The sequence below is a fragment of the Ursus americanus genome, chromosome 22 (genome assembly GCF_024610735.1).
Source record: "Ursus americanus isolate L20-20 chromosome 22, mUrsAme1.1.p, whole genome shotgun sequence".
NCBI lineage: Eukaryota > Metazoa > Chordata > Mammalia > Carnivora > Ursidae > Ursus > Ursus americanus.
Window position 1 is genome coordinate 24,411,859 of NC_142148.1, and position 12,940 is coordinate 24,424,798.

General features: G+C 39.7%; 1 protein-coding gene across 5 annotated transcripts in view; it reads right to left on the reverse strand.

Annotated features, from left to right (window-relative positions):
* CBFA2T2 (CBFA2/RUNX1 partner transcriptional co-repressor 2) overlaps positions 1-12,940 on the reverse strand; it is a 150,232-nt gene that overhangs the window by 29,246 nt on the left and 108,046 nt on the right. For all 5 annotated transcript variants that reach the window (XM_045806742.2, XM_087853655.1, XM_045806751.2 and 2 more), the window contains one exon: positions 4,427-4,516. In XM_045806742.2, coding sequence (XP_045662698.2) covers positions 4,427-4,516 — 90 coding nt within the window. The remainder of the gene's footprint in view (positions 1-4,426; positions 4,517-12,940) is intronic.

Here is a 12,940-nt window from a genome sequence, read left to right on the forward strand (position 1 = left end):
ATTAAAAAAAAAAATTTTTAAACATATTATTTCTGAAGAGGTCAGTTCGAGAATTAGTACTGTCTACACAGGGGTAGGAGGAATTCAATCTTTATCATTATCAGTAAGTCTTGATTTCTCTCTTTCAAATTCCAACCCATCTCTGATGGCACTGCTCAACCTTCCTTTCATGTTCTCTGTGACAGTTGTCATGAAATTCTGGAAGCAGTGGTTATTCTGGCTTGGCAGGAACATGGGGTTTTGAAGAAAGTATTGGGAGTGATGGAAATGAAGGCAATGAGCATTAGACCAGCCTCTGAGGATGCACAGGTGACCCATAGGCAAAATCTATTTCTTACTGTGGCACCACAGTTGGGTATGTTTCCTTATTTTGTAAAGGATAATTAACTATATACTGATTATATTTACTTCTCAAACTTAGAAAACTTTTAATGGGGACAAATCATATAAAAAACCCTACACATCTATAAACTTCACTCTAAGTCCTTCATATGTAAAATGTACTTTTCCTATATTCCTTTTATTAAAAGAAAATAATTATCTTTTTCTCCCCAAATTTAAGAAAAATTCAGATTGAGCCCATAACAGAAGTCTTTATCTCAAGGGAACAGATGAACAAATAAAAGGAGAATTGTAATAGATGCAAGCAGTCATTCCTTTACCAAGGGTTAATTTAGCAGGCACCGTAATTAGTGACTGTTTTAAAGCAGAAATAAATTGACAAAATCCAAATGTTAGCCAAAGAGCTGCCATAACAACCTACCTCATGCTGTTCTCTAAAATAACAGAGTTAAGAATAGGGAATTTGACAATATAAAACACTTTTTAAGTCTGTTCTATAAACTCAATCTTGTAGCAACTATAAAAAAAAAACTTAATTAAAAAAAAAACATGTCAGATCTTTCCATCTTTCCATGCGCCCTCTGATGAATTTTTAAAAATATGTTAATTATTTCCTATTAACAAAAATTTCACAAATCTTTCTTGGTTCCGGAGCCTTAGGAGAAATAATTGTCTATTGGTCTGACTTACAGCAAAGAGACCAAGACAGAACCAGCACAGCTGTTTCAGGGCTGAAAAAGGCTCTACAGTCTGCTCTGAGGCGCGAGGCTTCAGTCCTATCAGAACAGAGCCACACACAGCCTGAGCACCTAACACCTATGCATTTTCCTGTTTGTTTGCTATACTCTAATTTTAAATCTTTTTTTGTTTTTTAGATTTATTTATTTTTGAGAGAGAGAGTGCGCACACACATGCGAGCAGGGGGAGAGGCAGAGGAAGAGGGAAAGCAGCAGACTCCCCCGCTGAGTGGTGAGCCCAATGTGAGGCTTGATCCCAGGCCCCCAAGATGACCTGAGCTGAAGTCAGGAGTTGGTTGCTCAACTGACTAAGCTACCCAGGCACCCCTACTCTAATTTTAAAAGATTTAAGAAACTGGTATCAATACTTCAGTAACATGACCCATCTTTTTGATGCTATTTTATACATATATATATATATATATATATATTTATGTATATGTGTGTATATATATATATAGTTTTATGTATTTTTTCTTAAGGATTTTATTTATTTAAGAGAGAGAGAGAAAGCATGAGTGGGGTGGAGGGTAGGAAGGAGAGGGAGAAGCAGACTCCCTGCTGAGCACGCAGACCAATGTAGCGCTCAACTTCAGGACCCCGAGATCACAACCTGAGCCAAAGGCAAATGCTTAACTGACTGAACCACCCAGGGACCCCACTATATTTTTTTAAAGATTTTAAAGTAGTCTCTATACCCAACATGGGGCTCGAACTCACAACCCTAAGATCAAGAGCTACATGCTCCACCGACTGAGCCAGCCAGGCGCCCCATGCTATTATATTTTTTTTCACGCTATTATATATTTTTTTTAGGAAGTGAAGGTAAAAGGTAAAAGGGGCATATTTATTTGGTCAGATATTTTAGGCTTTGTGAGTCAAGAGGAAAAACTGAAGATATTATGTGGGTAATACATATATAAGAGAGAAAACAAATTTCTACAAACATTGTGTTGACAAAAGTCAAACCACATAAACAACAGAATGTAATTTTTTGTAATATTAATCTACAGCTAATAAAAAGAATGGAATTCATTTTGTAGGGCTCAGAGTTGTGTTCCCTATCAAAAATTGATTACAAATGTTCATCTATAAAAACTATCCTTCTTAGGGCGCCTGGCTGGCTCAGTCAGTAGAGCATTTGATCTTGATCTCAGGATGGTGAGTTTAAGCCCCACGTTGGGCGTAGAGTTTAAAAACAATTCTCTCCAGGGGCGCCTGGGTGGCACAGTGGTTAAGCGTCTGCCTTCGGCTCAGGGCGTGATCCCGGCGCTATGGGATCGAGCCCCACATTAGGCTCCTCCGCTGGGAGCCTGCTTCTTCCTCTCCCGCTCCCCCTGCTTGTGTTCCCTCTCTCGCTGGCTGTCTCTCTGTCGAATAAATAAATAAAATCTTTCAAAAAAATAAAATAAAATAAAATAAAATAAAAATAAAAACAATTCTCTCCAGAGCTGTATAAAACCATGCGGAGCTGGGTCTGGGTCAGAGGTTTCCACACTATGCCTGGTCTGGAGAACACTAGTATGTGACTCTTTCATTGCCTTTTAGCTACTTTGTATCTTCCCAAATTAAAGATAACTGATAGCAATGCAAAGTAACTGGTATCTGTGGACATGCAAAAAATTATGGCGAGGAGAGGTTAAATTGACTTCCCTTGCCCACTCTATGGAAGCCAATTTTACTTCTGTTTGCACCTTCATATTAATAGTCTTGACGTGGAGGGCGCCTGAGTGGCTCAGTCGGTACAGTTCAGGTTATGATCTCAGGGTCCTGGGATCAAGCCCCACATCGGGCTTCCTGCTCAGAGGGAAGTCTGTTTCTTCCTCTCCCTCTGCACCCCCCCCCCACCTCGAGCTGTCACCCTCTCTCTCAAATAAATAGACTAACTAAATAGGTAAGTAAATAAAAAAATAAAAAGATTTTATTTTTTAGGTAATCTCTACAACCAACATGGGGCTCGAACTCACAACCCTGAGATAAAAAGTCACATTGTTCTACTGACTGAGCCAGCCAGTCGCCCCTCAAATATTTCTGAAGAAAAAATAAATACAAGACGAAGAGAATAATAGAGATATGATGAAATATTAACATTTGGAGAATGTGACTGAAGACATGGTATGGTATACAGGAATTTTACTGTAACATTTTGCAACTTTTCTAAGAGTATGAATTTTTTTTTTTTTTAAAGATTTTATTTGAGAGAGAGAGAATGAGAGCGAGCGAGCACGAGAAAGGGAAGTGTCAGAGGGAGAAGCAGACTACCCCCTGAGCAGGGAGCCCGATGCAGGACTTGATCCTGGGACTCCAGGATCATCCCAACCAACTGAGCCACCCAGGGGCCCCTGAAATTATTTTCAAATAAATTTTTTAAAGGGACTTATTAGATATAAATTTAATCCTTCCTCCCTCCCTCCCTTCCTCTATGTAGTGTTCCATGATTCATTCTTTGCATTTAACACCCAGTGCTCCATGCAATACTTGCCCTCCTTAATACCCATCACCAGGCTAGCCCATTCCCCCTCCCTCCTCCCCTCTGAAACCCTCAGTTATTTTCAGGAGTCCACAGTCCCTCATGGTTTGTCTCCCCCTGATTTCCCTCCCTTCGTTTTTCCCTTCCTTCTTCTAATGTCCTCCCTACTATTCCTTATGTTCCACATATAAATGAAACCATATGATAATCGACTTTCTCCACTTAGCATAATCTCCTCCAGTTCCATCCATGTCTATGAAAATGATGGGTATTCATCCTTTCTGATGGCTGAGTAATATTCCATTGTAATACTGCCTTATTTCTAAGGTAGGTCTAACAATTCTGAACAATGTCTCCCAAAAGTTATGTTGAGGGAATATGAATTCCAGAGGACATGATCGGAAGCTAGACTAACCGGGGTTGGGGAAACAGCAACACTGCCGTCCCACATGCTCTTCGGTCCTTAGGGAAAGTAGGAACTTATCCATTGTCTGACAGCCTCCTCAGAAAATACACACACTTCACCCCCTGGGCACAAACAAAAGATTTAGTGCCCAGTTACTTCCTCTGCTAAGCGCCCAGTCTCCACACCATTCCCACACTCACCTCCAGCCCACTCATTTGCTACCCTCACTGCTCCTGTGTGTTACCAGCAGTATCTGCATATGGACCACAACTCAAGCTCTTCTAATTCTCATCCCACCAAGTATAAGCAAGGCTTATCTGCAGACCACTCACATTTCTCCAGCAGACCCAAACAAGATAAAGATATGAAAATATGGCAAGCCACCCTGAGATCACAGAACAGGGATCAGCAGCCAATCTAACGGAAATGCTGAAGATAGATTGCATTCAGTAATTATCTCATAAAAATTACCTTGAGGAATGGAATCACAAAAGGACGAAGAGGAAAGTTTGTAGCCTCTTGGAGCTTGCAATGGAATTCTTCAATTGTTACTGTTGAGTTCTGAAAAGATAAATAACATTATCAATTTTTTTTTTAAGATTTTATTTATTTATTCGACAGAGATAGAGACAGCCAGCGAGAGAGGGAACACAAGCAGGGGGAGTGGGAGAGGAAGAAGCAGGCTCATAGCGGAGGAGCCTGATGTGGGGCTCGATCCCATGACGCCGGGATCACGCCCTGAGCCGAAGGCAGACGCTTAACCGCTGTGCCACCCAGGTGCCCCAACATTATCAACTTCTAAAACTGGTTACTGTCCCCCTAATATAAATCTAATTGTGCTAAACCATTTTAAATCAAGGAAAAGGATAATTCCAAGAACACTACTGTTAACTCAGATCCCTCTCAAAGGTTAACCAAATTGTTTCCCTTATGAAAGAAATTTGGCCTCATTAATTTTCTTTTCTCTACTACCCCAAATCTAAATTCTCCTCTGCACTCAGCAGCAGCCTGGGGGGCAGTATAGGCTATCCCTTCTTCACTATTCGTGAAGAGAGGCACTCAGGTCCCTTGTATTGAGCAGCCCAGGGCAAGTCACCTCCGGTATACGAAACTAACCCTACAATGTTCCCAGATGGAACCACCCTGAATGAGTCAAGGATATCAACTTCTTCTTAAGTTCACTTCTTCATTGGTTCTGCCCTCCTGCTAGCATCAGTTTCCTAAATCCTCTAAATATGAAGTTAAAAAAAAAAAGAAAAGAAAAGAAACAAACAAAGCAGAACAACAGATGCATCCTACCTTCAAACGGTCTGCTTGCATATTAGAGCACCCGGAAACAGACTGACTCACATTGGGAAGATTATAGTTTCCAGTAAAGTTATTATCACTTCCCCTGTATTTTTTCAAAAGCGTAGTTGTTTGTTGTTTGTTTGTTTTAGTAGGGTCCATGCCTAGCGTGGAGCCCAGTGAGGCACCTGAACTCACAATGGAGATCAAGACTTAAGCAGAGAAAGTCGGACGCTTAACCAACTAAACTACCCAGGCGCCCCAACAAAAGTCTAGCTCCTCTGCTAACGGGAATGTACAAATAAAAATACTGTCTTCAAAGGTCACAAAATATTTTTATTTCAATTCCTTAAAACAGTATAATAACAAGTTAAAAACAAAACACAACTGGGCATTAATCTGAATTCTTCCTTCCCCGAAAGAACTACCACTTCTAGGGATTCATTTTTATAAAATCAGAGTTCAAAGATGTAATAAGTAGCATACAAATTATTTATCAGTACAATATTGCTTCTTAACAATAAGGCATATAGGTTGACTACCAGGAAACTGCATTTAAAAATTAGGTACAGGGGTGCCTGGGTGGTACGGCTGGTTAAGCATCCGACCCCTGGTTTCGGCTAGGGTTGTGATCTTGGAGTCATGGGATCAAGCCCTGTGTTGCACTCAGCATGAAGTCTGCTTAAGACTCTCTCTCCCTCTGCCCCTCCTCACCACTCTCTCTCTAAAATGAACAAATCTTTAAAAAAATATTATGGTATAGTCATACATCAGAACATTAAGGGAGGGGGGGAAGATCTGTATGCATTAATAGGGAAAGGTGTCTATAACATACTGTTAAATGAAAAAGAATAGTATGCTCTTCTATAAGCCATTTATGGAAATAACACACACACATTTATATAGTCTTTTTAAAAAAAGATTTTATTTATTTGACAGAGAGAGAGTACAAGCAGGAGGGGCGGCAGTCAGAGGGAGAGGGAGAAGCAGGCTTCCCACTGAGCAGGGAGGACGATGTGGGGCTTGACCCTGGGATCATGACCTGAGCCGAAGGCAGATTCTCAACTGACTGAGCCACCCAGGTGCCCCTATATAGGGTTTAAAGTGCCTGGAAAGACAATTACAATAGCAGTTATTTCTGGATATGAAATTATGCTGGATTTTCCAAATATATTAATATTCAGTAAAAATTAAGAATATTTCCCTTTAGGGAAAAAGCATATCAAATTTAACCATGTTAAATCAAAATATTTGAAGTGTACCTCATTTCACACCAAGATAATTTATTTATTTTTAAAAAGACTTATTTATTTATATGAGAGAGAGAGAAAGAAAGAGTACGTGAGCTGGGGGGGGGGGCAGAAGGAGGGGGAAGCAGATTCCCCACCAAGTGCAGAGCACAACCCTGAGATCATGACCTGAGCTAAAACAAGGGGTCAGACGCTTAACACACTGAGTCACCCAGGTGCCCGCCCCACACAAAGATTCTTTTAAAATTTAACTGATTCTTTGTTTCAAGTACATGACATTTGTACAATGCAACCAAAGGTACGGCTCATCAGGAATAAAAAGAACATTCTTTCCCTACCGCAATGAATGCAATCAGGCCTCAAAAAGTAAACACGAACAGAGTAAATGTATGAAAAAAAATTGTATGAATGATTTTTAAATTTTCTTGTGGATGGACAAAGAAGGGAAAGAATGAGTCGTGTGGCCAGAGAAACTGACTCGGGACTGTATCTACTATGGATGCAGGGTGATCCTTCATCTGAGAGGAATGATATGCCACTGCTCCATTATCTTTCCCTCTCCTTCAGTTATTGAATTTATAAGAGCATGGTTGTTTTTTGTAAGATACACTGACAGTGTCGCAGGGAAACAGACAAGCAAGCTATTCATTCCAGTATGATCAAGACATACGTGAGCAGGAGACGACTGGCACACAGAGAAGACATGCTTGAGTCAGATTTAGGGGGACAAGGAAGGTTTTACGGAAGTGTCCACCCTAAAAAGTGAAAACGCAGCCTTGGGAAAGATGTTTCTGACAGAAGAATGTAAAACATCAGGGGATCTGGTCTTTGGATCACAAGGGCAACACCTACAATAGACTTTGAAGGCAATGAGTATACTTAGGCCACTGACTAACATTTATCTTTTAAAATTTTGAGATAAATATGATCGTAGCAAGTTGTAAAAACTACAGACAGGTTCCCCCACTGGTTACATTTTCTGTACTTGCAATGCAGTATCATGAGGGAAGAACATTGGTGAAAAGTGTATATAGTTCTATGTCACTTTAGTGCACATGTTTATTCCATGTAATCACCACTGCAGTCAAGATACAGAAGTGTAGAGGGACACCTGGGTAGCTCAACTGGTTAAGCGTCTGCCTCAGGCTCAGGTCATGATCCCAGGGTCCTTGGATCGAGCCCCGCATCGGGCTCACCGCTCAGCGGGGAGTCTGCTTCTCCCTCTGCCTCTGCTGCTACCCCCGCTCCCCTGCTTGTGCTCTCACGCTCTCCTTCAAATAAATAAATAAATAATTTTTAAAACGCTACAGAAGTGTAGGAACCTTATCTGCCTTTATGCTCTCTAGTTTAGAATACAACTGTCTTAAATATTTCCTTTATGTATATACATATATGTGTGTGTATATATATTTACATATACATATATATAGGCAACCATATCCAACAATGTTATAATTTTTAACAACCATAGTTTAGAAAACTCAAGAGAAGGAAAGCCTATTGTATTGACTTTTATTTTTGCTCTTTCCACTTTTCTTCCATCTACTGTGGTATTTCAAAATTCCTTCTTTTTTCATTTTCTTTCTGCTTCAGGAACTTCCTTTAGCTACTCTTTTAGGGGAGGTCTGCTTAGAGACAACTTCTCTTAGTTTTACTTCATCTGAGAGAATATTTTGATCGCTTCAGAAGTGTATTTTTGACATATGTAAGATCCTGGGTTGACAGTTCTTTTCTTTCAACACTTGAAAAATGCCACTGTGACTAGAATTTTTCCTTTATAGGTAAGATGCTTCTCTCTTGTTGCTTTCAAGATTTTTTGTCTTTTTTTGGGGGTGGGATGGTGGTGGTATCTTGTTTGAGATCTTTGTTGCTTTTTTGAATCTGTAGATTTAGGTCTTTTGTCAAACTTGGCCAAATTCAGTCACTACTTTTCAGACCCATACTTTCTTCTGTCCTACTGTGACTTTTGTTTTATTCTTTTAGGTCCCTGAGATTCTGTTCACTTTTTTAAGTCATTTTCACTCTACTGTACAGAATAAGTATTTTTTTTGTTGATTTTCCTCTCCATTTTACTGTTGAGTCCATTGCTGTTTTTATTTTTGTTCTGAAATTTCCACTTAGTTTTTTCTATCTTCTATTTTTTTTCCGAGCCTTTTTATTTTTTCATTTGTGTTAATTGCTCACTGAAGCATTTTATGATGCTGTGAAAACATCTGTGTCAGCTTAGTTCATGTCTGTTGGTTGGTTGTTTTTTTCATTCCAGTTCAGATGGTTCTGGTTCTTCACATGATAAGTCATTTTCTATTGTATCCTGGACATTTTGGGTTCAATGTTCTAGGACTCTGGATCTTATCTCTGACTTCTGTTTTGGAAGACTCCTCTGATACTTGTACACTGGAAAAAGGAGAATCTTTGATGCAGTCAGGTAGGGTATAATCCCAGGTTCCCCAATCAACCTCTGTTGATTTGGAGAGGGGGAAGAGGGACACATTGCTGGGAAGGGGTGGGAGTTTGGGTTCCCCACTGGACCTGTGATGGGAAAGGGAAGCCTAGCCATTACTGTAGTTCTTCCTAAGGTGTTGGCTACAATAGCGTGCTTTTTGTCTACAAGTTTTCGATCTTGCCTGGTTGCTTCTTTCCTGGTCCTTTGGCAAGAAAAAGGGTTTTCATTATTGTTGTTTGTGCTCATAAGTGTTTCCAGGTTACTAGCTTCTATAGACCACAGTCCTGGATATATGGTGAAAACACAGAACTTAGGGAACTCACTGCTATGTACTTCCTTCAGTCACAAGGTCACTAGCGTATCTGCCATCTTTCAGAGTCTTCTTTATTTTTGTTTTCTATATAATGTCCAAGATTTATTCCTCTGTTTGTCAGGAGGAATAGGAAGAATAGCTTCGTATTGTGCCTCTGCACCAACCTTGGTATTTAATGACTATGTCATATCCAATTGAACTGATGTATTGCAGTTTACACAGGATTTTACAGAACATTTAGCTGGCTTCAATTTCTTTTTGTCATCATAAATAATGTCGAACTGATGATCTTGGTGTACAATGATTATTTTCTTAGGATGAATTTCAAGGTGAGAAAATGCTTAGTCAAAAGAACAGCCTAGTTTAAGGTACCTGAAATTTGCCGAACTGCCCTCCAGAATGTGGATTCTAGATGGAATATAGAACATCCCCCTTCACCTTGCATTTGAAATTGAGCATGCTTGCCTCCTGGTACAGGTAGGGACTACCAGCACTTTACTTCTTACACACCAGAAACATTAAATTCACACAGGTGAACTATACTCCAGGTACCTAACTGTGTAGTCTTTTCTCACTTGGCTAATGAAGTCTTCTCCACACGGAACAACTGTTCCATTTATATATGCCTGCTAAAATCTTAACCATACTTTTTATAAACAGGAAATGAAATAAGACTTTCTTCTTCTTCTTCTTCTTTTTTTTTTTTTTTTAAGATTTTTCATTTATTCATTTGAGAGAGAGAGCGTGCATGTGTGAGTGAAAGCACTGGGGAAGATCAGAGGAAGAGGGAGAAGCAGACTCCCTGCTGAGCAGGGTGCTGGACTCAGAGCTTGATCCCAGGACCCTGAGATCATGACCTGAGCTGAAGGTAGTCACTTAACTGACTGACCCACCCAGGTGCCATGAAATAAGACTTTCCTGAATAGGGAAATATAACAATCTAAAGATTTAGATTAAACAAGTTAAAGTGTTCAATAAGATGGCAGCAAAGTCACACAAAATATAGAGTGGTAACTTCAAAAGCCACACACATAAGATAACCATTTGATCTATGAATAATGACAGTTTTTTTGATCTCTCACCAACCCTCATATCTTATTTGGTGGGTTAGAATATTCAGAATCACACTGAACAGAAGACAGAACAGACATTTTTTTTTTTGAAAGAGACATTCTTATCTGATTCCTGCTATCAGAGGGAAGCTTTCAAAATTTCACCAGTATGAGGCTTGCTATAGGTTTTTTGTTAGATGATAACTATCATCAGATTAAGAAAGTTCCTGCAGTAATTGTTTTGCTAAGCGTTTTTTTAAATAATCACTGGGTGTTAAACTTAAACATTAGTTTCTGCACCTTCTCCAAATAAATTTATAGTTTCAATACCAATTGCACTAGACTGAATGTTTGTGACCCCTCAAAATTTCCATGTTGAAACCTAATCTCCAATGTATTCGTATTCAGAGGGGGAGCCTTTGGGAGATGATTAGGTCATGAGGGCAGAGCTCTTAGTGCTATTACAAAAGAAACCTTGAGGGGTGCCTGGGTGGCTCAGCTGGTTAAGCTGCTGCCTTTGGCTCAGGTCATGATTCCAGGGTCCTGGGATTGAGCCCCGTGTAGGGCTCCCTGCTCAGTGGGAAGCCTGGTTCTCCCTCTCCCACTCCCCCTGCTTGTGTTCTCTGTCAAATAAATAAATAAAATCTTTAAAAAAAAAGAGAGAGAGAGAGAGAGAGAGAGCCCCTGAGAGATCTCTCTTGCTCCTTTGGATCTGTAAGAACATAGTCAGAAGACAGCCGTTTAAGAGTCAGGAAGTGGGCTTTCACTGAATACAGAATCTACTGGCACCACGTACCGGAATGCAGAACTGTAAGACAAATGACCGTTGTTTATAAATCACCGTGTTTGGTATTCTAACAGCACAAACAGACTAGGACACTAATCTTAATAAAAATGCCAGTATACGAGAGTATAAATTCATATAACACATAAGAAAACCAATGACCTTCCTTACATACTAAATTGGTATATACGCATACCTTATGAAATTCCAATTCCATTGTTCAGCGCAATGCTTGTACAATTGTACCATGCACAACAATGCTTACAGCAACATTATTTGCAATGATGCCTATATAGAGAAGAGTTAATACAGTAGGTTTAGAACTGATAACCCAAGAAAAGGGTGCTTTCAAGGTTGGGCCACTGGCTGGCACCTAGGAACTTGGCTGACAAACAGTTTCCCATACGGATGTAAAACCTTCCCTAACCAAAAAGGCAGAAGCACCACAGGGATTCAACAACAGATGAATGGACAAGCAAAATACGGTATATGCATGCAATGGGATATTTTCAGCCATAAGAAAGTAGAAAACTCTGACAACTACTACAACATGGATGAACTTTTTTTTTTTTAAGATTTTATTTTGTTTATTTGTTAGACAGAGAGAGAGCACAAGTAGGGGAAAAAACAGGCAGAAGGAGAAGCTGAGCAAGGAGCCCAATTCAGGACTCAATCCCAGGACCCTAGGATCATGACATAAGCCGAAGGCAGACACTTAACCGACTGAGCCACCCAGGTGTCCCAACATGGATGAACCCTGAGGACATTTGCTAGGTGAAATAAGTCAGCTATAAAAAGACAAATACTGTATGATTCTACTTAAATGAGGTATCTAGAGTACTCAAGCAGAATGATGGTTGATGGTGATTTCTCTCATCTATGGAACATAAGAACTAGAATGATCAGTAGGGGAAGAAAGGGATAAAGAAAGGGGGGGTAATCAGAAGGGGGAATGAAACATGAGAGACTATGGACTATGAGAAACAAACTGAGGGCTACAGAGGGGAGGGGGGTGGGGGAATGGGATAGACCGGTGATGGGTAGTAAGGAGGGCACATATTGCATGGTGCACTGGGTGTTATACACAACTAATGAATCATCGAGCCTTACATCGAAAACCAGGGATGTACTGTATGGTGACTAACATAATAAAAAATCATTATTAAAAAAAAAAAAAAAGAATGATGGTTGATGGGAACTGAGGAGGCAAGGAATGGGGAGCTACTGTTTAATAGCACAAAGTTTCAGTTTTGCATGATGAAGAGTTCTTGAGGTGGATAGTGGTGATGGCTGCACAACAATGAATACACTTATACCAATGAATCACACACTTAAAAACGGTTAAGTTGGTAAGTTTTTTTATATGGATTTTTACCACCTACTAATGACATCATTGGAAAAAAAATTAACCCAAGCATGGCCATTTAAAGTAGATAACTGGCTACATCTACATATAAATATTTCTAGACTTAAAAAAGATTTGGGGGGGGGCAAATGAGGGCTATCATTTTTTTCTTTTAAATTACCTTCAAGCACAGGCTCTACTTAAAGTAATCTATTGCTAGAATTGGTATGACATTCTGATGTCTAAGGCTTGCTTCCAATTATGTTCAAACTCATTTCGACATTTAAGTCCAATTTTATTAGTCTAGATTCGGTAGTGTAAAATTTGACCAAAAAAACACTTTTTCCCCCAAAACAAAAATAAAAAAAACTCCTAACTGATAAAGGTGGCTGACTGTGCCCAGGCCATTTTTGCAAACAATATGGTTTCTACTGAACACTGATTTTCCTTCCATGAATCTGAAGTTTCAGTAGGTGCTGGCAAACAGTGCCTATGTACCCAGATTCTAGTA